The sequence below is a fragment of the Perna viridis genome, chromosome 14 (genome assembly GCF_037379345.1).
Source record: "Perna viridis isolate PV_CMFRI_1.1 ecotype Kerala chromosome 14, ASM3737934v1, whole genome shotgun sequence".
In the NCBI taxonomy this organism is placed as follows: domain Eukaryota; kingdom Metazoa; phylum Mollusca; class Bivalvia; order Mytilida; family Mytilidae; genus Perna; species Perna viridis.
The window spans coordinates 5,291,405-5,316,651 of record NC_142458.1 but is presented as its reverse complement, the minus strand read 5'-3'; the positions used below and the strand labels follow the sequence as shown (position 1 = coordinate 5,316,651).

Genomic DNA, 25,247 nt, shown 5'->3' with positions numbered 1-25,247 from the left:
TGATTAAAATAACTCATCTTTCATACAATGACCCTAAAAATTAAGACCAGCATATTCATAAATTTACATCTGAAAAATTCTGAAACTATAAAAATAAGTAATAACTGTTTTAGATGATATCTGGGTACATTAATATAATATGAATTGATCAAGGTAACTCGGAAAAGTAATCACAAACCAGTTTAAAAAATCTGACAAATATACTTACGGTTTATACCAAGCAAAGCATATTTCAGGACAGTCATTCAAATTATCGTGACAACCCGATAAACCTTATAACATTCCACAAACATAAGACTTACAGTTATACCTAATTCTAAGACCATAAAAATTGTTACTTTCGTTACATTACGCGGGAATGTTAAGGAGTTTTCTTGTCACATCTAATTGACGTCCGATCACGCACACAATACCTGACGTTTTAAGTTGGGAGAATTTTTTTTCCGGAAGTAACCAAAATCTTTGTAAATAATACATAAGAATATTTTTAGTGTTAACGGAAGTCCTCAGTTCTTTTGACATATAAAATTGACGATTGAATAAACCCTCATTTTAAAAAAATTAACAAAACATAACAAAACTGGCAGCATTTTTGTATCGATTTTGACGTCATAGAGAAGATTGAAACGTCAGAGCACCTGTAGTAAACAAATTAGGCGTCAAGCTTACATTTACCGAGACATTACACTTCAGTCATCGATGAATTCTGAAGTCATACTTGTTACTAGTAAAACAATTCTACAAGTTTGGGCAAGTTGTACTTTAGATTATCTTTGTTTTGGTAAAAGATATTTGTAACTATGTGCGGGGTTCATTCATCACTGACCTACTAACATACATCGAGCAACTGTAACGAGTTTAAAAAATCTTCATCTGTATGAATTGGTAAATTTATTACGACCCGATCGCAAATTTTTAAATTGATAATAGTAAATGTCTGTTTATATAATAGTTTTTAAATAGTTTTAATCAATTTGTTACGTACTTCTTTTGAACAGACTATCTAACCAGAGATGCAATAATTGTTTCCCTTTCAATAATTTTCAATGACATGTGAAATTGATTATTTGATTCATCTTCATTCGTGTGGCCGTACGTTGACTGACCAGTAATTTGCATGACAGATATGCTGATTTGAATTTTACTGTCTTTACAGAGATATTTCCCAACTCCAAGCTTCAAACCCATCATAGACATCAGGAACCCTATATATAATTTAGGTGACACTGTGGAATCTCAAATTAGAATATTACCAACCTTCAACAGTTTTCAGCTGAGATTGACAAAAAAATTGACTTTTTATTTGTGAATAAATATTCCTTGGAACTTAGATGAAGGATTCATTTTTTTCAAGAATGGAATGTAAAGTTAACAGAAGGAAGCATTTACTTGCCATATTTCATGTGTACATTAAAATTGGATGTATTAGTGAAATTCAAGTAGTTATGTGTTCAATGGAAAGTGCATTTGAAAAAAAAGTTTTGTGTCAAATTGTGTTTTAACTGCATACCAATGCCTGGATGGAGGTGTTAATGGAATCATATCCTATAGGACAGGTACAGTGATCAATGTGATTAACATAACTTTCTATAATTGTGCTACATGTAACACTTCATATTGTTGTGTATACATGATTATTTTGAAAATAAAATATTAAAAAGAACATAATTCATATTATAAATATTTTGCAGGCAATTTTATTTACAGTACATGTTCAAAGTGTCCTCAGTCATAAAATCAAATCATACCTTTCCTTTTGCAATCTTACTCTGAACAAAAGTTGACAACTGAAAATTTGAAGAAGCATGATCCTGTAAATCATACATGTATTAACTATGAACATTAAAACAGAGCTTGAAGTATACTCATAGCCATATTATATAAGAGAAAATCATTGAACTGTTGAATGAATATACATGTACATGTTTAAATGTATAAACACGTAGCCCTCGCATCTTTAAATAAAAATAAATATTTACATAAATATAAAAAAGGTAAATAAAGCTAGTTATGTAATAATAACTGTTATAAATATGTATTTCTTTGAATGTTGATGCTTCATTTGGTACTACGGTGAAGTATATTTTTGTCTCTCTCAAGGTGTGTGCGGGGGGGGGGGGCTATGTCAAAATCACAATCAAATTGCACTTTCAATTATTATAACTATTTTATTTTTGTATGGAGCAAAAGCACCACAATGTTGTCTCTTTTAATATCTTTTGAGTTTAACATCAACAATTTACAACAACAAGCTTTTATAAAGATACGTTTGAAGTCGATTTCGTGTCTTTCCTTTTACCTCAGTTCAACAACATATTTGCAATTTGGCGATTATTTGAGACGTAATAATTCAACGAATCGATATGAATTGATTCAGTGCATGAGTACTTTGATTTATATTTTCTTTACAACAGTACAAATGAGTTGTACTACCGGGTTTCTTTCTTAAATAGCTTTAAATAATTAAGTCATTGATTACAGTGCAGGGTACACTTTTGCATAAATACACCAACTTGTTGATGTTGGAAGGTGATTGTAGTTTGGCTCAATGAACAATTATGTGAGTAACGTGGTGTTATATGTACTTGACTACCCTGTTGGGTCTCGCACGGATCGTACTGGTGAACACATGATATTTTGAAGTGAATTGTTTATTAAATTTTTGTCAATTTATTAGGTGTGAATTTGGCAAATAAACTGACATTTTGTATGGTAATGTCAAAATAACCATTTTTATTTTTATTTAATTCTATAGATGAACATTATTGACTGTATTATACCCTTTGTTTCGAAAATGTATGTTTGTGTACCTAAACCTTTTTCACATTACCTCATTAAGTCGTCAAACAAACAAACAAACAAACAAAGCAACTTTTTGTTAAATGAATCTCATAATATTACAAATAACAACAATGAAAACAAATGAATATAGTACGTTTAAACTAGAATGAAAAATCACAAATTCAAGTCATAACATTATTCGATAAGATATCAAGGGGAAAAAATGAAGTTAAACGAACCACGCCCCTCCCCCCGACCTGACCCACCCACAAACAAAATACACACGTCGCAAAACCTAGATGCTTCCAGGAGTCTGAAACGTACTCTTGGTTCAATATTTGCACTTCAGGGGCGATAACCCTCACAAAGAGTCATCTTACAATTTTGGCTTATGAAGACTTATCTAGGCATTTTCATAAGGATTATTTCATCAGTTATTTTTCTCTATAAATAATAGTTTTTACGATATTTACCAATAAAATGCAAAAGATGTTTTTATGCCTTTCAATGTAAAACCTTAAATTAGAAGTCGTTCCATGGCTTTGCTATATGAAGGCCTTTGTAGACCTTCTCAGATGAAATCATTTAATTAATTGTGAGTTTTTTTTTATCAATTACAGATTCCAAGAAATTGACATAAAACTAAAAAAGTCATTGTTTGCATTTGAAGGGCAATAACTCTAACCAGGAGTCGTCAGACAACTTTGACCGAATGGATACTTTTGAAGAGATGTTCAAACTGGACGGTTTTGAGAAATGTGTAACAATGGTTACTCGTTCCCCCAAAAATAAAGCAAAGTCACATATACAATAAAACAGTAACCTAATTTTCTAAAATAATGTAGCACAACATATTTTAACTACATAATATATGTTTAACAGAGCTAAAAATGATATTTGATTATCCTACGGAACGTTGAATATTTTGTTATCCCAAGTCTCTTAACATTATTACGTTAAATAAGTTGAAATGGTTGAAAGCATATAGGCATTTTTGACATAGGCATTTAGGATACATCATATTTGGAGTTCCTCAGGGATATTGATGAGCTGAAATATAAATAGCAATATTAAGAAAAAAATAATGAAGCAATTAGACTTACGATTACGGAACGGACTTTTTTTTCAGTTTCGAAAAGAAAATTCGGGGTCATCGCATTCGTTTTCTTGTAATGATATAAATAAAACACTGAAATTCTAAATACATTTATATAGAACCTTTTGCCACGAATTGCTTTCCCTACGAAAGTCTTCCCCGCCAATCAAATCTACTTGACACAGGTTTTTTTTGAAAATCAATGTCCGTTATTTAATCATACCATAATTTGTTATCTAAATAATTCTCTTATTGTTTCAAGCAGTATTGGTTAATTGACAATACATACGTCTGTATGAATTTGCAAGAAGATAGAAAATAATGCTCATGTAATAGGTATAAACAACTTTAATGTATATAGTGAATCTGGAGTATAGACAAAAAATGAATGTTCTGAAGTGTTTTTGTTTTCTTTTAACTCTTTATTTTTCTAAATGATTCATTTTCGCTTGCTTTATTGTGTATAGATACAATGTTTTAAATTACACTATAAAAAAAGTTCCCCTTCGATTCACAATCGTATTTTTTACCGCTATTGCCAAGGGCTTTGTGTCACCAAGGCTGTTGGTCAATTCATACATCTGGTCTACACCGTTTATTTCTGTTATTATGTCCCAATAATTCAATGTGCATGAATAAAATAGATATAAACTTATTTTTATATAAAATCTTAATTTTTAATTTAATTGTTTTTGTTTCTAGTTATCAACATTCTTAACTTCAGCCATTACCACGTGATTAATTTAGAATATATTCAACGTGTTATTCAAACGAAGTCGGAACAAAGCCAAAGCAAGCATAACTTGCCATTGTTTTAGTTCTTAAATATCTTATAACTGAAAGATCAATGCAATTACAATATACAATTACATTTAAGTTTCTCAGATGTACAAATGTCACTCAATGACAATGTTGTTGTCAAGCGGAGTCAAGCAGGGTGACTCCAAGTATATACTTACAGTTAGTAGGGAACAGCCACAGTTGTGTTGGCAGGTGCTACAACGCGTCCAACCTCTCCTGCAGTTTTTGTACACGCCTTACATATTATGATGATAACGGCAATTACTATTATCAGAAAAACCAGACTCCCAATGCCAATGCCAATATAGGCACCTGTCGATCTACACCAGAACAAAACGTTAAATTAATGTTTGTTAAAATATAGGGAAGCTTTCTATGATAATAATAATATAATACATGTAATAGTAATAATTAAATCATAATGGACCGTAAGACTATTCTTTCAAGAAATCTAATCGAAAACCGAAATACAAATAAAGTATTGATATAAGTATACTGAACAGGCACCTGTCGATCTACATCAGAAAAAAAAGTCAAACTAATGTTTGTTAAAGTGTGGAGAAGCTTGCTATGCTGATAATAATAATAATAATAATAATAATAATATAAGAACACAATGGGCTGAACATGTAACAAACAGTATTTAAAAATAAAATCTAATCGAAACATTTTAATCATTGCCAATGTTTATCCAATTATGACAATTAAACATGAAGAACTCGATTATTTGACTAGTTTTAGTAGGAGTAATATATGTGTTATTTGGATATAAACCATACAACATTACAGGATGAAGCAATTTAGTAGTAGGGAGTGAAAGGAATGAGATATAAGATATACATTACATAAAAAGGATAGCGACCATTCTGCACACTTTTCATCAGTCTATATAAATGTATCTAATTTGCAATGTTACAGTTGTTGTGGGGATAAATGTCCCATTCGTCTATAGTTTATGGGCATTACAAAAGGGGATAATGAATTGGATGAGGGGAGAAGGTGTGGTGAGAGGAAGTCGTATTTCATTATATTCATTCAAACCAACAAAAACATGTAACATTTTCCATTTTAGTGTGTTTCGTGTGCGTTTTGTGCATGTATCGTATGATCGTATAACATGTAGTATGGAATTCTAGGGACAGTGCCATTCGTGTGCAAACTTCGTGCTTTGTTCTTCGTGTATCCTGCAAATTCTTCGTGGAACGGTTCTGTTCTCTGATTGGTCAACAAAAAAGCACTATTTGTTAAATAAATTTTACAGAATTCAGTTTATTTCGTTGTCAATGCAAAATCAGTGGTCCTTTAAGATTGATAAGAGTAGATGTTATTAAAAATTAACACTTTTGAAAAATTATTGGGTTCAAACATTCGTACATAGTAAATATTTGAAATACTTAAAAAATTTTGAATGGCTCTTCGAAATGGACAAGACAAGTTTCACGCTATTTATTTGTCGGATGAAAATTTATATTTCCAAATTAATTCGAAATTTTTCTTTGTCAGATTAAATTGAATTTTTCAAAACCTATGATATAGCTGTCAGATAAAAAAAAATGTTTTACCATCCTTAAATGTTAAGTACACGGACGTGTATATATCTATGAAAAAAAATTGTTCACTTTGACGAGAGTATGTCAAAATTAGCAATACAGATAAGAGTAATTAAGGGAACCAAGGTTCTAGCAGAATCAATAGAATGTAATCCACGGACTAAGACGAAAAATGGATAGCAGGCACACAACAAAGAACATAAAGTAACTAAAGTACCACATACAAAAAACGGAATTATATGAGCAGCTCAGACTAAGCATGGGAGCATGGACTAAGTGCACTGGTAGGGTTCACGTCAACTGCTTTTCTAGAAACACTCGCCGAGATTCTCCACGTTAACTCATGGGCAGACGAAAAAGGAAAAGAAAACTAAGCCAGGTTGAACTAATCAGTTTTCATAGTACAAATGGATACACCATTACGAAAAATGTAATATTACGACCATAATACTTCTGCAGTGATGACTTCAATCTTGTAGCAACATAACCATGTTCCAGAAGCCTAACTGTAAGACTGCTAACGCGATACAAAAAGACATAACATATGAGTTGTGATATGAAAACTCGATACGCAGGTTCTGAAGGGACATTCAAAAAAGTATTAAAACTACTTGATCAACATATACAAATTATTGAAACTACAATTTAAAGAGTAATCAAGGGAACCAAGCCTCTATCGGAAATCAAAAATAGACTCCATCGTTGAAACATGTACTCCAAGTTATCTTGATCTTTATAAAAATGCCATAGATTTATTAAAAGTCTATTGAAGTTTCTGTAGCTAAATAATTAAAAATATAAAACTTAACGATCCACAACTTCATGATGTCGACCATAAAATGATTGTAATGATAACTTCAATCGTGTAACAACATAACCCTGTCCAGAAGCCTAATTGAAAGAAGTCTAGCGCGATACAAAACATCTGCGTAGTAACGGCAAGCGCTGGCATAATGTATGAGTTGTCATATGAAAGCTCAATACGCAGGTGCTGAAGAGACTTTGTCAGAGATGAAAGGAAACTTGCCAATCGCGTTCAACTGCATAGTTAATTCAGTAGTTATTCTTTACTATTGATCTCTGAGATTAGGTCAAGATATAAGGCTGACTTCACGGTGTTTGTAGTATCATTTATCTCAAGTTCTTTGGGGTAGATAAGATGATTGGGATCCCCTTAACTAGGATTGTTTAACGATAATATGTCATCTATATTGCAAAAACTGATATTAAAGGATCTAGCTAAACGATTCTCATGTCAGTCTAAGAGTAAAGAAAAGATTAGCCAATGGAGGAACACAATTTTTTTTTCATTGGAATGGAGACCTTTCGTTAAAAAAACGCGTCCACCACACTGACGATATATGTTGTCAATCACAAATTCAGGTATTTTGAAAACAACTTCTTCAGTATATTTGGAAGATGATTTGGAATTGAAAACACATTATGCTTTATCCTCAGAACCAATCAGAAGGTATTGCAACATTCTTAATTCGAGAAATTTCAAAAATGGTGATTATTATATACCAATTCTTTAAAGGATTTGTGATATTTGTATTTTCCATGCAAAGATAAATGATTTCCCCTGATCCATTTACAACAAATATTGACATTCTACAGGAATGAAAGAAAAACTGGCTCAGACGTCGCCCAGTATAAAAAGGTCCGAACCTGACAGCAGATCGGACACTCTGTTGTCTTGTAAGTATGTGGTGTCCCCAGATGGGAATCTTACCACACTCACATCTGTTATGGAAAGTGCCCCGACCAATTCAACTAAAAGTACCCAATCACACGTTCAGTCTGCAGACAACCTATTCCAGTACAACAATTCTGACTATTTTAAAATAATGAAACCATGTTCCATCACTTTAAACGATATATTTGACTACAACGATAACGAACCACATTGTACCATATCAAAATGTGGCATTACAAATTGCAAAACATGCAAAATTCTTATAACCGACCCTTACTTCTCCAGTTCCCTTACAAACAAAACCTTCCATACAAGAAGTCACGATGACTTAAGTTGCAAATCAACAAACTTAATATATGGATTTGAATGCAACTTATGTGGTTTAATATATGTCGGAGAAACACAGGAACGATTAAATAAAAGCATGCGTGGTCATCGTTCGGGAATTAACACCACAAAATTCCCCACAGTTTATCAACACTATAATCAACAAGATCATTCAATCCTCTCCATGAAAGTTCGTATTTTAGAAAATATTTACCATCCTACGAACAGTCCCTATCTAAGTAAAAACTATCGTAGGGAAAGAGAGGAGTACTGGATACGCAGACTAGGTACTGCAATACCTTACGGATGCAATGACAACATCAAAAGTATAGAAAATCTTTCAAGCCAATATAACAATAGCATGAATGTAATTAATTTATTAAACAAAGGAGTCATGGTCACCTCTTGGACTTCATCACATTAGAACCAAACGTTATTCTATACCTCTCACTCTACTACACTCCCTTTACAAAACAAGTCTTGACACTCCTGTTTCTGACCCCACCACATCATTATACAGACTTGTTGCCATCGTTTTGGATATTGGTTTTCACAGACTCTTTAAACCAGTTTGTGTGAAAAGTCAAGATGAAGAAAAAACGATCATTTTTTCCATTACCGTTTTTCAACAAATGTATAGATGCAAATAACTTGGCTAACATTCTCCATCACAAAAACGTTACCAACAAAATTCCCACATATTTCAAAGACAAAGCCATACCAATTATTTTATATTCCTATACTTCACCCATTGCATCCAAAATTTTCAATTATAAAAGGCTATTGCAGAACCTTTAGATTGAGGACTTTAAGGCTAAACCACCTGACTGTTCTTGCAAAACCTCTCCATTCAAGTATGGTCCTTCTGGTCACGTCGTTACGAGAGATTTAACCATTATCGAAAACGAATCTCTACGTAATATCCTTTCTAAAGGTCCCAAGTACCGTGAACCACGCTCAATAAAATGGAATTATAACTTTAAAGTTCTTATGGATGCCGTCGAAGACTATGTCTACTATACATGACAAATATGCTGTCGTACCAGCAGACAAAGCCCAAAACAACATTGTTTTATAACCAATGTTTATTATCAGAGGTAGACGTAGAAAATAATAGCAGTGATACGACCTATACTGTTACCACTCTCTCCAAAGAAGAGATTTTGGAAAACCATAAATCTGTGCTATCCTCTTTTGGTCTCTCTACCAAGGACGATGATTGTGATTTACCGTCTATGTACTGGATTCCTAAACTTCACGAGAATCCATACAAACAACGTTTCATAGCTGGATCTGCAAAATGTACCACCAAACCTCTTTCAAAACTTTTAACTTCTATACTCACAACTGTCAATGAGGGTCTGCAGTCCTACCACAACACTTGTTACTCCCGTAGTGGTATTAATTCAATGTGGATCCTGAAAAATTCGAAAGATCTTTTGGAGACAATCAGTTCAAGACTATTATCTGAATATAATAGCATTAAAACCTATGATTTTTCAACACTGTATACTTCTATTCCCTATACTCAGTTAAAATCCCGACTTAAAAACATTATACATAGTTGTTTTTCCAAAAAAGATGGTACACCTAGATACAATATATAGTTCTTGGTAGAGATTCCTCATACTTTATAAGAAATAATTCCAAATCATCTCCCAAATATACAGAGGAAGATGTTTACAAAATGCTGGAATTTTTAATTGACAACATATTTGTCCAGTGTGGTGGACGTGTTTTTCAACAAACGGTCGACATTCCAATGGGAACAAATTGTGCTCCTTTACTTGCTGACCTATTTCGGCTAGAAACCACTAATTCCACTTCCCATAGGCTTCTATGCTAATTTCACAATATTTATTGGCTTCTCTGGACTTTACCTTAACTTTAACCTGCAGAGGACTATATATCAGCATGATTCTACATATGCCAGCTCACAATCCTCAGAATGGCATGTGGGGTTAGCAGACTTGCAGTGCAGTACTGGTCACCGGAAGTGAAGGGTCTATAAATAGCATGGGAAATCCCAGTGTTTTCACAAGATAGGGGTATATTTAGAAACCATTATGGAGATTAGGCTTCACATCACAAGAAGCAAAATCCACCTATAAAATGTACAGAAATGTTTTTCCTTTCAGAAACTGTTTAAATATTTTAAATAAGATGAGAACTTTTTTCACAGCACTATGAGGAACAGGGGTAATTTCTGCGTAGGACTATTTTTGCGTACGTTCCAAATGCTCATTGGTTGAATTGGTGGTCTCTAACCTTTCTTCACTCTTATGAGGCTGACTTTATAGCTGATTTGATCAGAAAGAAAGAATATCGTTTAGCTAGATCCTTCAATCTCAGTTTCCGCTATATAGATGACGTATTATCTTTAAACAATCCTAATTTCGGGGGGGGGGGGGGTTGGGGATTTGATATATCGCATCTACCCAAAAGAAGTTGAGATAAAGGATACTACAGACACTGTGAAGTCAGCCTCATATCTTGACCTACAATTAGAAATCGATGGTAAGGGAAAACTATTGACCAAATTTTACGACAAACGTGATGACTTTTCATTCAGAATTGTAAACTTTCCTTTCCTCTGTGACAACATCCCTTCGGCTCCTGCGTATGGAGTGTTCATATCACAACTCATACGTTATGCCAGAGCTTGCCGAAACTACGCAGACTTTTTGTTCCGCGCTAGAACTCTAACAAATAGGCTTCTAGAACAGGGTTATTTTGCTTCAAGATTGAAGTCATCACTACAGAAGTTTAATGGTCGTCATCATGAACTCGTGGATTGTTATGATGTATCCATCAGCACCATGAAAACTGATTTATTCAACGGGTCATAGTTCACCTTTCCTCGTTTGTCTACCCCGGACTTGACTTTTTATGAGCAACTCGGCGGGTGTTTCTAGAAAAGCAAAGGACGCTTACCCTACCGGTGCACCTGGTCCATGCTCCCAATATTTAGTGGAGTCCGAGTTGCTCATTTACTTTTGTTACTTTGTATGTATGATTTTAGTTACTTTATGTTCTTTGTTGTATATGTCTGTTTTACATGTCTGGTCTTTGTCCTTGGATAACATTCTTTTGATTACCGCTATAACCTTGGTTCCCTTGATTACTCCTTCAAATGAAAATTGCTCTTTTTTTATAATCAGAGCAATTAGATGGTATCGCATAACGTATGATAAAAATGGACAACAATATTAAACATATGTGCACGCATATAAGACATTGCACGCATTTAACGTATAAAAGTATAATATTAATGTTAAACTACACGTAGCAAGTTAACAAAACAACAGATTATGATCAACAGACGGTTTAAATACTCAGCATACCACAATGTATTATTGGTTTCGTTTTCCAAGTTTAATTCTGAAATATACCAATAACAGAGATACAAATAATGTATATACTTCCGGCAAACATGTGTATGATGCTCTTGGATCGCGTTTCGTGTGGCTTTCTTGTGCTTGGAATTGGGGGCGTAACACGGTACAGGCGTTGTATATAAACACATTTATCAAATTACATTTTATACTGAATGATTTTTAAAATATAAAGTTCAACTAGATAGTGTAATATCTGATCAAGACAAACGCAATGGAGCAATTGCGATGGGCATAATTGACAATAGAAAGATTGTGCATAGTGTAAATGGAAAATTCGTATATATGAATATCGTTCAATATCTGTATGTGAGAATGAAAATATGAACAAAATATATTTTTACCCAAAAAAAGAAAAAGGAACTAAAAATATTACATGGAAAAAAAATGGACTGTTCGGTCTTTTGGCCGTTAGGGATAAAAAACAAAGAAAGAATCAGACTGACCAATCCAGATGACTTTATACTATTTGACATACATATGATATACATTTCATGGGAACAAAACATTTAGTGGTATAAATTTAACCCTGTGCCTGTATTATCATATATCTTCCCGACTTTTACAAGGACAGCCATTTAAGTAGCAGTCTTTGTAAGAATCATGCAAAATCTGAAAACTTTGATACACCCGCAAAAGGCTACATATTTTTATGGGTCTATACTTTTAAATGTTATTCATCAAATCTGCCTGCCCTTAGGAGATAATCAACATAAAAAATCCAATAGATTCTGTTGTAATTGAATGCCATCTACAGAGTTATCTCCCTTTATTTGGAAATCTACAGGGCATTATATATTTTGTATATCCTAAAAACACGGGTTATATGAACAAATGCATGAAATTTTCTGTTTACTATGGCAATTGAAGCAAAATATCAAAGATAAAAATATTTAGGCTTTTTACCCATGAATCACTTTGCATAATTCTTAGCGGGAGTGCTTCTTAATTACTTACAGTGTTAAAGCTGCGTTGTAACTGTAGTAGTAGTAATAGTTATAGTAATTGTAGTAGTAATAATAAGTTCTATTATACCCATAGTAGTAATAGGTGGATGCCGTGACAGTGTAGCCTGTAAAATAATTACATCAATAAAATATTTGCAGCGATTTCAACAAGAAATTATTTTAAAGGATGAAAGGGAATTTTGTTTATCCAGCAGGATTAAAAATCTTCCATACCTTACTCCTCTATTGAATACTTTTTTGTATTTACTTAAACGTCCTCGAACGTTTACAGGAAATGTTTTGTTAAAAAGTAATTTTGATCATCTGAACAGTTCGTATCTTATTTGGTATTTCTTTTTTAATTCTAAACTTTTTTGTTTACAAATATTTTATTTGAGATTTCTTTTTCAACAAAGAAATTAAAGAATCAAAAATTGTCCGCTTTTAATAATTGCAGAGACTTCAGAAACGCATTTATATACTTATCAAAAAGGATAGTTCGCCACACGTCAGAATCAAGAAATTCATTGACATAGGTACACAGCAAAAAGTTACAATAAAATATGATTGAAATAATTAGAAAAGAATCTTATCAAAATGTGGTGGAAAAAGCCGAGGAAAGGCGTCTTGACTATTTATCTTACCGAAATATGCTATAAAAGCAAGAAGCTGACAACTTTTTCCTGACGTCATCTCGCCAAGTGTGGACTCTCAATAAGGTGTCTCGTGACAACATATAATATTAAAAACCGGATGTCTAAGGAGAAGCCATGCATAAGCGAACACTACAAACTTATGATCTGCGCATTTATATTTGTATTTGTACCAGTTTAAACCATAAAAACCTTAGATGGTTTATTTTTTATTTGATTTTTAAAAGGTTTACATGTTATTGTGGAAATAAAAAAAAGGTCCAAATCCGATTTATGTTAATGCAAACTGGACACTGGCCATTTCTTATATGAACTTTCCTAATTGATTATTGCATAGGTTTTATCAGGTGGGGTACTTTTGTTCTACCCTTCATAAACTCAAGCATAAATGTCCTCTAAATATTTGTATTTTAATATTTTTCGTAGTTTATGTTTTTTACGCGTCCAAAAGTACATTAGTATCAGACCAATTGATTAATGTAGTCAATTTACAGCCATGAGTTCTTTAATCTAAACATTACATACGGACCGATATACTAAAAATTTGCTTTGCAAAATGTACAAGTAGGTTTTTTTAATGACTTTAAATTGGTAGACATTTCACGAGCTGATATTTTATTTCACTTTATATAATTTGTGCAATATTTCAAATTGAAAGGAAATGTTGTTTATAACAACAGGCTTCGGAACCAGCATTTTGCTTAATTTACTTAATACACAGTTCCTAGTCCTAAGTATTTAATTACAACCCCCCGCCTTTACACACACAGCCCCCCAAAAAAACCCAAAACAACAACAAAAAAAAAAAAAAAAAAAAAAAAAAAAATCAAACTTAACATGACTCTCAACATGAAAATACGAAAAGCATTAAGTGAACGAGGAAAATACGATGATGGAAATACAAACTACAAAATGAGACTCACTAAATAATGACCTCTCTACTAGGCAACAACTGGTCCTTACTACACAGGTAAGCACAAATTATATCGTATTGATTTATAGTTGCGATTCTATTCAATCCGACGCAAATCGGAGAGATTCCGAACTTGTTTAATATGTAAATGGTGTAATTTGTTGAAATCAGTAAATGAAAGGAAAAAATATAAAACGAAATAAATAGGGGTTATCGAATTGCGTAAAAAGCTACTGCAATAAAACAATAGATCTCTTATTGACGTCATTTCGACCTGATCATCTCTTACATGAATAAACTCCCGTTTTCTTTTTCACAAACGATATCTATTTGTTATAGATACTCTTCATCTTTCACCAGAATTGAAATCCGTTGAAAGGTAACGCTTGTGTATTGGAAGAAAGTAGGAATTGCACATTATACCCTATCATATGGGTTCACCCATGATTTTGTAAAATAGGGATTTGTTGATTTTGTTTTACTTTTTATGCACCCAAAGGGTAAACAATTCTGCTAAAATGTTATGCATTTGCGATTACAGACCATGTTTGACCAAGTAAATACTTATTTTGCGTTTGGAGCTGTTTTCTTCTGAAACGATTATATTATGTTTGAAAGGAACATTTTATGCATTTTAATATGATATAAGTACACGGATTTGCAGTGCCTTTTTCATACGCAGGTATATTTTATGCTTCAATTTGCAGTTTTCGATAACCATTTAGAACGCGGATGTTTACTTTACTTAATTGAAAATGTCATGTCAGATAATTCAGTGTGAAAACTTTTTAACAGGTCGTATTCATAACACTTCCCTGTTGCATTTGTGTCTTTCGTTAATGACAGGATGTTGTTAAAATGTTTTCCATCCAAACTGAACTAAAGTACTTATTTTCGTAGTTTCGTAATTTGAATTTACTTAAGGGGTTTTAATTTAAGCCAAAGTGTTTTGTGCACATCTGAAAGATAAACATACTGTAAATATGAAATTTTCTTTTGAAAGATATAGCGATTTGCTGAGACAATTCTGTCGCAGGGTATTCCGGTCAAGCTGGTTATTTCTGCACAAGAAAGGACAACTTATAATTCAAAAAGTGACAAATATATAGCCGATGAAAAACTCGAGCACACTGACCACATTTTGCTGGGTATAATAGCTATTGTCTTCCTGTAAAACAGTACATGTACTTTGTAAGATATATGGAATCATATTCTACAAAAACTACATTGTAAAAATTGCTGTCCTTGAATTTCAGTGCTTTGCTTGAATCTTGGTTCCCTTGATTATTCAGTATAGATGGAAAAGTTTAGGCGGGGTTTCAATTTATTGTATATTTTGTAAGTAATATAAATATGTAATGATAGAAAGACTAACTCAATTAAACTTATTTTGAATAAAATATTTTTGACCTATGTTCTTTTTTTAAATTTTAAATCTCGGGTAACTGCAACGAGATTTTATTTTTTTCAAATTCGGGACGTTTTTTTCAGTTTTTGGACGTTAATACACAGAGCAGTTCAATTTTACTTGCTGTACGAAAATAAAAATATATATGTAAGTTTCTTTTTTTCTTTAATAATGTAATAAAGTTTCTCAAATAATTAAAACGCTACTCCATAGTTTACAAGTAAGTTTAAGATTTAGATCTTACTACACATTTGATTCGAATGCTGATTAGACGTTACTGCTTGAATCCAGTGTAAAGGTTATCGAATGTTTATATATATATATATATATATATATATATATATATATATATATATATATATATATATATATATATTGTTCACTCCCCGGGACTGGAACTCCCCTGTGATATCTGAGGCATCACTGCCTGCAAAAAGCCCAGCGCCCTAGACAAAAAAACAAACAAACAAAAAACAAAAAATAAGTAGGAAACATGCCGAGTACACGGCTTAGTTAAGTCAGTATTTAGTATACATCACGTAATTTGTAAAGGTCTACTAAAAAATTACAAATAGGCATATTAACTAACATGCAAACCGTGTGGTTTTTGTAATAAAATTCCGTGTGCAAAAAAGCAGAACAGTATGTTTTTGTTTGTTTTTAGATAGGACGATCTCCTTTCTATTACTGAATGAATTAAGTGTATGCAAAGGTAAGATTTTTAGATTTTTCTTAGTAATAAAACAGAATAAATACAAATCAATATATACATTTGCATTCGCTTCCAACAAATGAAAAATATATTTTAAATTTCACATCATAACTAGATTTAGCGTATCTCTCTCTTAAGTATGAAGCGTTTGGATTTTCTTTTGATGACATTTTTTATGAAAATGATTGATTGATTGTTGGGGGTTTAACGTCCGAGCAGCAATATTTCAGCTATATTCAGACGATGAACATGAAATGGATGATAAAATGAACATGAAATGATGATAAGTGAAAACAGTGATGGGACACAAGGATAATAGGATCGACAAATTTTTATTGCCACTAGAAAAAAGGAGGATGGGTAGGGTCGGGCAATTTAGCCTCCTGTGGCGGAGCGCAAGGTTCCAACTCCTATCGAATACCACAACATGGTTCTTTAATGTGCTAGAAATGTGACATCTTTCCCAACACGGTGCACCACTATGTTTTGCGGTCAGGTTTCCCGTATTATTGCCTGACAACCGCAGCATGTAACACGCCAGGAGTACCCCATTCCACTTCCTGGGGGCACACATCCAAGTTGCTCCGTGGGCAAAGCGCCTAGCCCCGGCTAGGTTTCTGAGCACTTTTTAGTTGCCTTTTACCACAAGCTTAGCGCTGCTGCAGTCCTATTCTTTTAACACCCGGACCTGCACGGGGCCTTTTTATGGAAAACTAAACGAGTGCTCGTAGAGTAAATTTTGTCATTGACAATGAGGATACGTAACTACTTAAAACTGTTTATTGTGAACACATGAAACATGAATACACATAGGCGATTTAAGATTCAATAAGGACAAACACACCCACACATACTTAAACACCACAACTGTACTGTTGTCAACTGACACAGAAAACCAAGTCTTTTAGTTCGGAAGTAGTAGGAAAATGTAATAATGGTAAGTTTTGTTATACATGTTGAACATTTGCCTATAAACATTCAGGTCCGCTTCAAATATAGAATAAAAAATTAACATTAGGCAAAAAGGAAAAATAATCCTGTCTTGGGTTTCATACATTAAAACAGTCAGATGTGGGTACATGATTTTAGGTAGATATTTTTTCTCGCATTTGCTTTTACATCTTGAGTTAATGAAGTTTAAAGATGGTTGTGATACAGACATTTGTAAAAATGATGTGGTCAAGCTTATTATTTTCTCATTTCTTCACGAACTATGTACATAATTAACGCAATTCACGTACACAAGGGAGAGTTGAGCTTCAGAACCTCGAAACCTTCCTAAGGATCCACCTGTATTCGTTGGTTTACAGTTGGCATGGTGTAGATAAAAAAAACCCTAAACCTTGCCCAGGGTTTACCACTGGAGTACAAAAAACTGCAACATATGACGTGAATTTAAATGCCTAAACTGCGAAAATTAATGATAAAGTATTTGAAACTTTTTTTGTTTCAAACGTAGCTTTAACTTATTATTTTGTTTCAAACTAGCGGCCCCTTTCCCAAATAAAAATCAAATTGTAGTTCAGTAATGCCTACGATGCCCTTTGTAAAGCCTCTTTTTTTACTCCAACGCAAAAGTAAATATCGGCAACAACAAAATTTTCGAACGCTAATCCGATCGATAATCAAGTCAAGTCCAAAACAAGTTTAGCTTTTTCGTTTAAAAAAAGCTTGCGGTCTTTGCAGCTTCTTATTGGAGCTAATAATACAACTAGTGATATTTTGTCCCAGCTTCTTTTTTCATGTTTGAAATATTTCAGTGAAAATCCTGTTCTTTTGTTACAATTAAGATTTGGTATTTTGTTTTCTGGATGTTGCATATTATTATGGTCATATCCAGAATATAAGTATACGATTATTTATATTATATGAATATAAAGTTTTCTGTTTGGGCTCAATTTTGTGAGGGTAGTGTTGATATTATGGATAATGTGACGACTGTAAACATTTAGGAGTCTTATTTTCCGCGGGAAAAGGTGTCAGGGTTCTTTTTAAATTATTAAGTCAGAAGGAATTTCGAAGTATCGGAAGATCCCGAAAAGCAACCACCTGTATCTCCCTTTTTATGTTATCTTCCCCAGTCCGATGAAAGAGCAATCAAGGGAACCAAGGTTATAGCGGTAATCAAAAGAATGTAATCCAGGGACAAAGACCAGACATGGAAAACAGACATACACAACAAAGAACGTAAAGTAAATAAAATCATACATACAAAGTAACAAAAGTAAATGAGGAACTCGGACTCCACTAAAAATTGGGAGCATGGACCAGGTGCACCGGTAAGGTAAGCGTCCTCTGCTTTTCTAATAACACACGCCGAGTTGCTCGTAAAAAGTCAAGTCCGGGGTAGACAAACGAGGAAAGGAAAACTATGACCCGTTGAATAAATCAGTTTTCATGGTGTAGATGGATACACCATAACGATCCACGGGTTTATGCTGACGACCATTAAATTTCTGTAGTGATGACTTCAATCTTGTAGCAATATAACCCTGTTCCAGAAGCCTTTTTGCTAGAGTACTAGCGCGATACAAAAAGTCTGTGTAATTTCGGCAAGCTCTGGCATAATGTATGAGTTGTTATATGAAACGTTATCCAATGAAAAATTGCCTGACCAGAGGTGTTATCCAATGACAAATTAGGATCGTTGATTTTTACCTAATTGCTGTACACTACTGGCAACTTTTTTTTTCGGTGACATTTCTGAAGCAATAAATTTTTGTTCCCGTTTGTCTAGGAAGACGGCAAAAAATCTAGCAAAATAGATTTTACACTAAATAATTATGCAGAAAACCAAGGATATTTATACGGATACTAATACAAACATATAAAAAAATTATTGGATTCAATTGTAATTCAATCGAAGCACATTGTTCCAAATTTGCATGCAGGGCAGTTGTGATAACTGTACATTTGATCGAATAATATACAATATCAAACTTTGTTTGATAAAAATTTAAATGACCATTCATTGCCATAGAGTAGATGTAAAGCTGTTTAATCAATGTATCCACTACACGTGCTACGTTGTGGTTAGGATAACACATGTGGTCAGGGCCGAATCATGTGATAGTTAGCTAGGTCACATGATACATGTACAGGTAAAGTTGAAGCGATTTAAGCGTGATTTTTCCTTTTCTCTTTCGTTTACTCCGGACTTGACTTTTTAAAATCAGCTCGGCGGGTGTTTCTAGAAAAGCAGAGGACGTTTACCCTACCAGTGCACCTGGTCCGTGCTCCCAGTTTTTAGTGGAGTCCCATAGAAAAGAAACAAAAAAGATTTAACAGAAAAAAGTTGGTTTTTTTTACTTAATAGCCTTAAAGATTTTGTGCATTCGTTTTCCCAAACATTACTGTGTGCACTACAAACTTAATGCTTTAAATCGGAAGTGTACATAGTGAATTACATTTTATGTTCTAAATTCACTTGTTCAACAGAACATAATTTATTTATGTGCAAAACTACTATCAAACCCAAGCTACGTCTCTATCACTTTTTAATAAAATAATAAAACACATTTCTGATTTCGTCAGACACGGTGGCCATGTCATTTTAATATTTAATTACATTAAAAAAACATATTGAAAATAGAATTAATGTCCATAACTACATCACTGAAACAACGGAATATATCTACAAAACGTCCAATAAGAAGAAACAAAATATGTACAGCCCTGCCCAATAATACTGGCATTACAGTATATCTAAAAATAAATAAATATCATGATTAATAAAAATGAAATTGACCTCTTTATTACATTATTCATAATACTGTAAATAAGTCTACACTATATATGTACGTGGTCACCGTCCAACCTCGATAATTGAAAAAAAAACTTGATCGTCTCTTTTATATACTACCCGCGAAATTCAAACCGATTCTTTCCCAATATAGACAATATAAACTACATAACTGAAAATTACTACGCGTAAAGCACATAAATATATGTATTAGTGAGTTTTCTTCCGAATGAATTATATTCTTTCCCAATGATGTCAGTAGGGAAGATAAGGCCTTATAGGCCCTTATTTGTGTTTCTTACACACGCATGCACATGAGAATTGAGCTTAAACGTAGCAAAATAAATATTCGTATTAATATATAAAATGCATATCCATCAATCGCCTTCTTCAGGAGAAATATCCTACATGATGAATCATGCTGTACCTCTCTGTTCGGTTTTTATATTTTGCTTTCACGTCATTTATGAATCCTTTTGAAAAGGAAAGAATGAAATGTAGTCAGAAACGACCAGTCATTTTGCTACATCTACTATATAACTAGTGTCACAGCATGGTAGCTGTTTTGGTTTTATTCATATATAAACATTTAAAGATATGAAGTGACGTTGCAGAAGAAAAAAATGACGTTACCTAAAAACGACTAGAAAAATCGGGTAAATATATATAGCATGAAGGGTGAAAGAGTCCAGTTGTCAAGGAATTATTTTGTCTTATCAAATAGCTTATACAATTTCGAATGACATTTTTATAGCTAACTTCTAGGCATAATTACTTTTCAGTACCACGAAATAATTCAATACCTAGTATTGTTAAATAATTTTCCTACTCCTTGGATTTTGATCATTCTATTTGTATATTTCAAATCCGATACGATATAAGTTTTTGTTTCAATAATTTACTTGCATGTGAGTAGATCTTTCCGCGTGCCAAATTTCAGAAAATTCTTGGACACAGTTTTTACGTATGCTCTACCTGAAGAAGAAATCAGAGCAAAAAATAATATCGATTACCAGAAATTATTTTTAAATGAATACATTTCGTACTATCAAACATTTTGATACAGTCAAATGAAACAAGTTATCTGTAGTCATGACCATGATTTGTGCAGCTGACATGACCAGATTAGTTTGGTTGTTGTGTTGTTGTTGCATTGTGTCGGAGTAGTTCGGCGGCGGCTGTGATGGGGCGTTGTAACTTGGTGGCTGATATATTGCAGCTCCAGGAGAAGCCATTTGCCCGTAATGTTCTTAAAAAAGTTCGTATCTTAATTAGTATCAGTCAAATTGATTAATAAATTAAATAGGAAACTTACATTGAATTTATTGAGTAAACGAGTAATCAGGGAACCAAGATTCTAGTGGAGATCAAAATAATGTAATCCATGCACAAAGACCAGACAGGGGAAACAGATATGCCATTTAAACAAGCCCCATTTTTAAAAGTTTGTATTTTATTAAGCCGTTATCCCATATGTATAATTCAATACTGTATTAAAGCCGACAGAAAATTGAACCTAGTAAAAATACAGAGAGTAATTTAAAAAAAAATATTTTAGTTGCAGTGTTTACGAATACACAATGCGATCAAATATGAAAACAAAGAACAGCAACACAATGAATCTAACAAATACGACAACGCCGCCATTAAAATCACACAAAAACGAAATCCGTGCAAACTACTTATGAACGTAAATGTTCAATTAACAGTTCTTTGAGTTAAACAAGAAGACGTACTCATAAACACATATGATTGACAAAAATAATAGTAAATGATATTGCTCTCTTTCGAAGTTCACCTACCATTTGAGTAAGAAATAGTCGTGGCATTTTGTTGCGCATGCACCATTCGTTCTGTTTGTCCGGCCTTTTTCGTACAAGCAGAACAAACAACAAGGACAACAGTTATCAATATCCCAAGAAAAAATAAATCCCGATCACAGCTCCAATAATTGAACCAATGGACCTAAAATCCAATGAATATTTTATGAACGTTAGCCAGATATTGAAATGAAGTAACCTAAAATAATCCAGTTTCTATATTTTCCGCATTGTAAACATACATATAATTGTGATCAAGATTTAAAAAAATGAATCCATAGGAACAAAAACAATTTACCAAATAAAATTACTTTGTAATCAGAACGTTTTGTGTGGATTCAATTTGTCCGTATTGTCATATTAGGCAAAACATAAAGTTATTAAAACTAGATTAAGTCATTGCAAGAGCTCAAAAGCTGTATTGTTTTAAAATTATTAAAGCATCGTTATTTTTTTCAAATTATTATGTTTTTACCAAAATATGTATGCGTAAAGCCTTTTACAAGTAGTTTTTTTGGTTTGCATGCAGATTATGCAATAACTAAAATTTACCAATAAACACTGCCCTAGCAATGGATGCAAATCTGATTACCATAATATCCGGAACAATATCCAGAACAGTACCTCTAATACGAATAGTAATAGTAGCAAATTTCAGCCACAACATTTCCTGAAAAAAAAATTAATAAAATGATTTCAGTAGAACAATATATAATTGTGTGGTCATATACAGTAAAACCAAAATACAATTGTACATCAGCAGTGTTGTTTACGATGAATATAACATACTTTGTTAACGAGCATACCTCCTAGGAAGAAGGAAGAAGGCCAATCCACAGAAAAAAAATAATGTGAGAAGTAATTGATCATATGATTAATCATATATTCTTTCATTTATATTCCTTCAATGCTTTATATACAATCATGTTAAATATCCATGAAATCAATTATTCGTTAGCAGATTGGGTATATGAAAGTTAATGTTTTGCAGTAAAGCTTGTCTTAAGTATGTTCAACGAAAGCAGGATATCTTCTCTCGATTGACAATGTCAATATAATGATACTTGTTTATTAGCATATGATACATTCAACTTTAAAAATCAAATGCGCCACTCAAATATAGGAAATGTGGATAACAGACAACAATTTTGGGATAAAATGTAATAGCTTTAGGGGTAAATGAAAAAAAAAATAATGATAAAAATTAATCTTACCAACATTAGCTACCACGATTACTACTTGCAGAATGGTCAGTCCTGTCATCTTGTGTTATATCATTAACTGCTTTAAATTTGAACACATCTTAAATAAGGCTTAACATGGGCTATTTAATTTGATCACAGTATATTTAATTGTGTACATTGTTTTAAAAAATAAAGGTATGAATTATGGATCATTCTTAAGAATATCATAAGGTTTAAATGAGAATCAGGTATGGAATGTTGAAATTGTGTACGTTTTTAATTCATTGAATTCATTGTTTACTTACCTTCCATTTGTGCATGTACAGTATATATTAAATATACACATTATCCTGATGGTTCATTCAAATATTTAATATTTTACTAAGGTACACACAGATTTGTGGTAAGAAAACGCAATAAATATACATGTTTACCAATCAGGAGCGCCTACTGTCACTTGCGGTTTATTTTCAATTCAGTTTCATATATCATTTTTTATTTGAATTTGGAATGTGTATGTACTGCTTTTTTTCACAGTCAGACCATGTTTTTTGTATTTTTTGCGGACATTTCACATTGATAATTACGACTGAATGCAGTTGTAGTTCCGATGACTCCGTCTTCACTACACGTTTGACCTATTTGTTTATATAGAAATTACGCAGCAATTAAATGCCATGTTTTATTTTTATTATGCAAATTTGATTCAAACTACTATAAAACATAATTTTTTTCTATCTCCGCTTGAGCTGAAACGGAAATGGTCCAAATATCATAAGTATTGACAGTAATCTCCAATCATGCTAAATGTCGTATTTTAGAAAAGCAATTACGTCATTGCAGTCATTTGTAAAATTACAATTTTGGAAATGTGTTCCTTTTTCTGTGGCAGTCGGTATAGTTTCGCTTTTTACCCTTTGACATTAAGCACGCTCTTCTATGGAAACACAAGTCACCTGATTGCAATTTTGTTTCCCTATTGGCCAAAAACTGATAACTTAGTGGCGTTCCCTTTTTTCACCTAAATTGCAAGGAATGTTATTGTGTTGCTGATCTTTAATAGACCAAGAAGTTACCAAAAGAAACCAAGATACTTGTGGAAATCAAAATAATGCAAACTAGGGGAAAAGACCAGACATAGAAAACAGTCATGCACAACAATGCACACAAAATAACTAAAATAATACATACAAGATAACAATAGTAAATGAGCAACTCGGACTCTACTAAAATCTTTGAGCGTGGACCAGGTACACCGGTATGGTAGGCGTCCTCTGTTTTGTTAGAAAAAGTCACCAAGTTTCTCATAAAAAGTCATGTCCTTGATAGACGAAAGTGGAAAGGAAAACTATGACACGTTCATCAAATCATTGTGGATTAACGTATTATTTTTGATATGAAAATCCTATTATTCGACTGAAATCTTGATCTGGAATTGCTTTAAAATGTCTTAATATAAAAAACAAAGTACATTTCAGGAAAATACAATTGTCGCTACTGATTTCTTTGTCTACAGAAACAGAACATTACTAAAGAAAAAAATTGAAAAGTACATGCACATGTTTAACATTTACAATTTTTCATCATCAGGCTCCAATTTCAAATAAAATATAAAATTACATTCTGTTTGAGATTGTAATTTCATAATAGGTGAGTCATTGTAATTATTGTTTGTTGCGCTTAAAAAAAAGTTTTGGAATTTTGTAACGCATTATCAAATTGCAGAAGACCTTACCCTACCGGTGCACCTGGTCAATGCTCCCAGTTTTTAGTGGAGTCCGAGTTGCTCATTTGCTTTTGTTACTTTGTATGTATGATTTTAGTTACTTTATGTTCTTTGTTGTGTATGTCTGTTTTCCATGACTGGCGTTTGTCCCTGGATTACATTCCTTGATTACTGCTATAACCTTGATTCCCTTGACTACTCTTATCTGCTATATGGAAGGACTCAAGCTTTAAATACAATATATTTCTAGCATAGCTTCATTGAACATTTGCACCCCATACGACCTTTTGAAATGCATTTTATAGACTTACCTTGATAAATGTAGACAATAATGGTCATTTTTTTCAAACACCTGCCTGAGGGTTGGAGGAAGGCGTCTTTCATTCAACCCCATTAGTATTTCCACACAACAGTTATATTTTAACAAACAAGTTCTCCAAATTCTAGAAATTCATGGAAAATTTTGAAGAGTGGGGATGCTTTGGTTCTTGGCTAC

General features: G+C 32.8%; 1 protein-coding gene and 1 long non-coding RNA gene across 2 annotated transcripts; both read right to left on the bottom strand.

Annotated features, from left to right (window-relative positions):
• Positions 1-2,724: 2,724 nt before the first annotated feature.
• Positions 2,725-13,377, bottom strand: LOC148597876 (uncharacterized). The gene is made up of 4 exons (XM_088561815.1): positions 13,238-13,377; positions 12,604-12,718; positions 4,837-4,998; positions 2,725-3,831 (listed from the first exon to the last, which is right to left on the bottom strand). Exons 1-3 carry the CDS (start codon positions 13,284-13,286, stop codon positions 4,839-4,841), a joined length of 324 nt encoding a protein of 107 aa, XP_088417941.1. The 5' UTR covers positions 13,287-13,377; the 3' UTR covers positions 2,725-3,831; positions 4,837-4,838.
• Positions 13,378-19,823: 6,446 nt separating this feature from the next.
• Positions 19,824-23,411, bottom strand: LOC148597875 (uncharacterized). Its single transcript, XR_015918602.1, has 4 exons — positions 23,331-23,411; positions 22,394-22,511; positions 21,824-21,986; positions 19,824-20,996 (listed from the first exon to the last, which is right to left on the bottom strand). It is a non-coding gene; the product is annotated as an uncharacterized LOC148597875 (long non-coding RNA).
• Between the last annotated feature and the right edge of the window lie 1,836 nt (positions 23,412-25,247).

What these genes read in the sequence shown, in the direction of transcription:
- LOC148597876 (XM_088561815.1), bottom strand. Translation starts at nt 13,286, where the DNA reads ATGACGTCAGGAAAAAGTTGTCAGCTTCTTGCTTTTATAGCATATTTC. An exon ending in TGCTTTTATAGCATATTTCG is followed by an intron (nt 12,719 to 13,237) that starts GTAAGATAAATA and finishes ATTATTTTACAG; the next exon opens with GCTACACTGTCACGGCATCC. An exon ending in TACAACGCAGCTTTAACACT is followed by an intron (nt 4,999 to 12,603) that starts GTAAGTAATTAA and finishes GTTCTGGTGTAG; the next exon opens with ATCGACAGGTGCCTATATTG.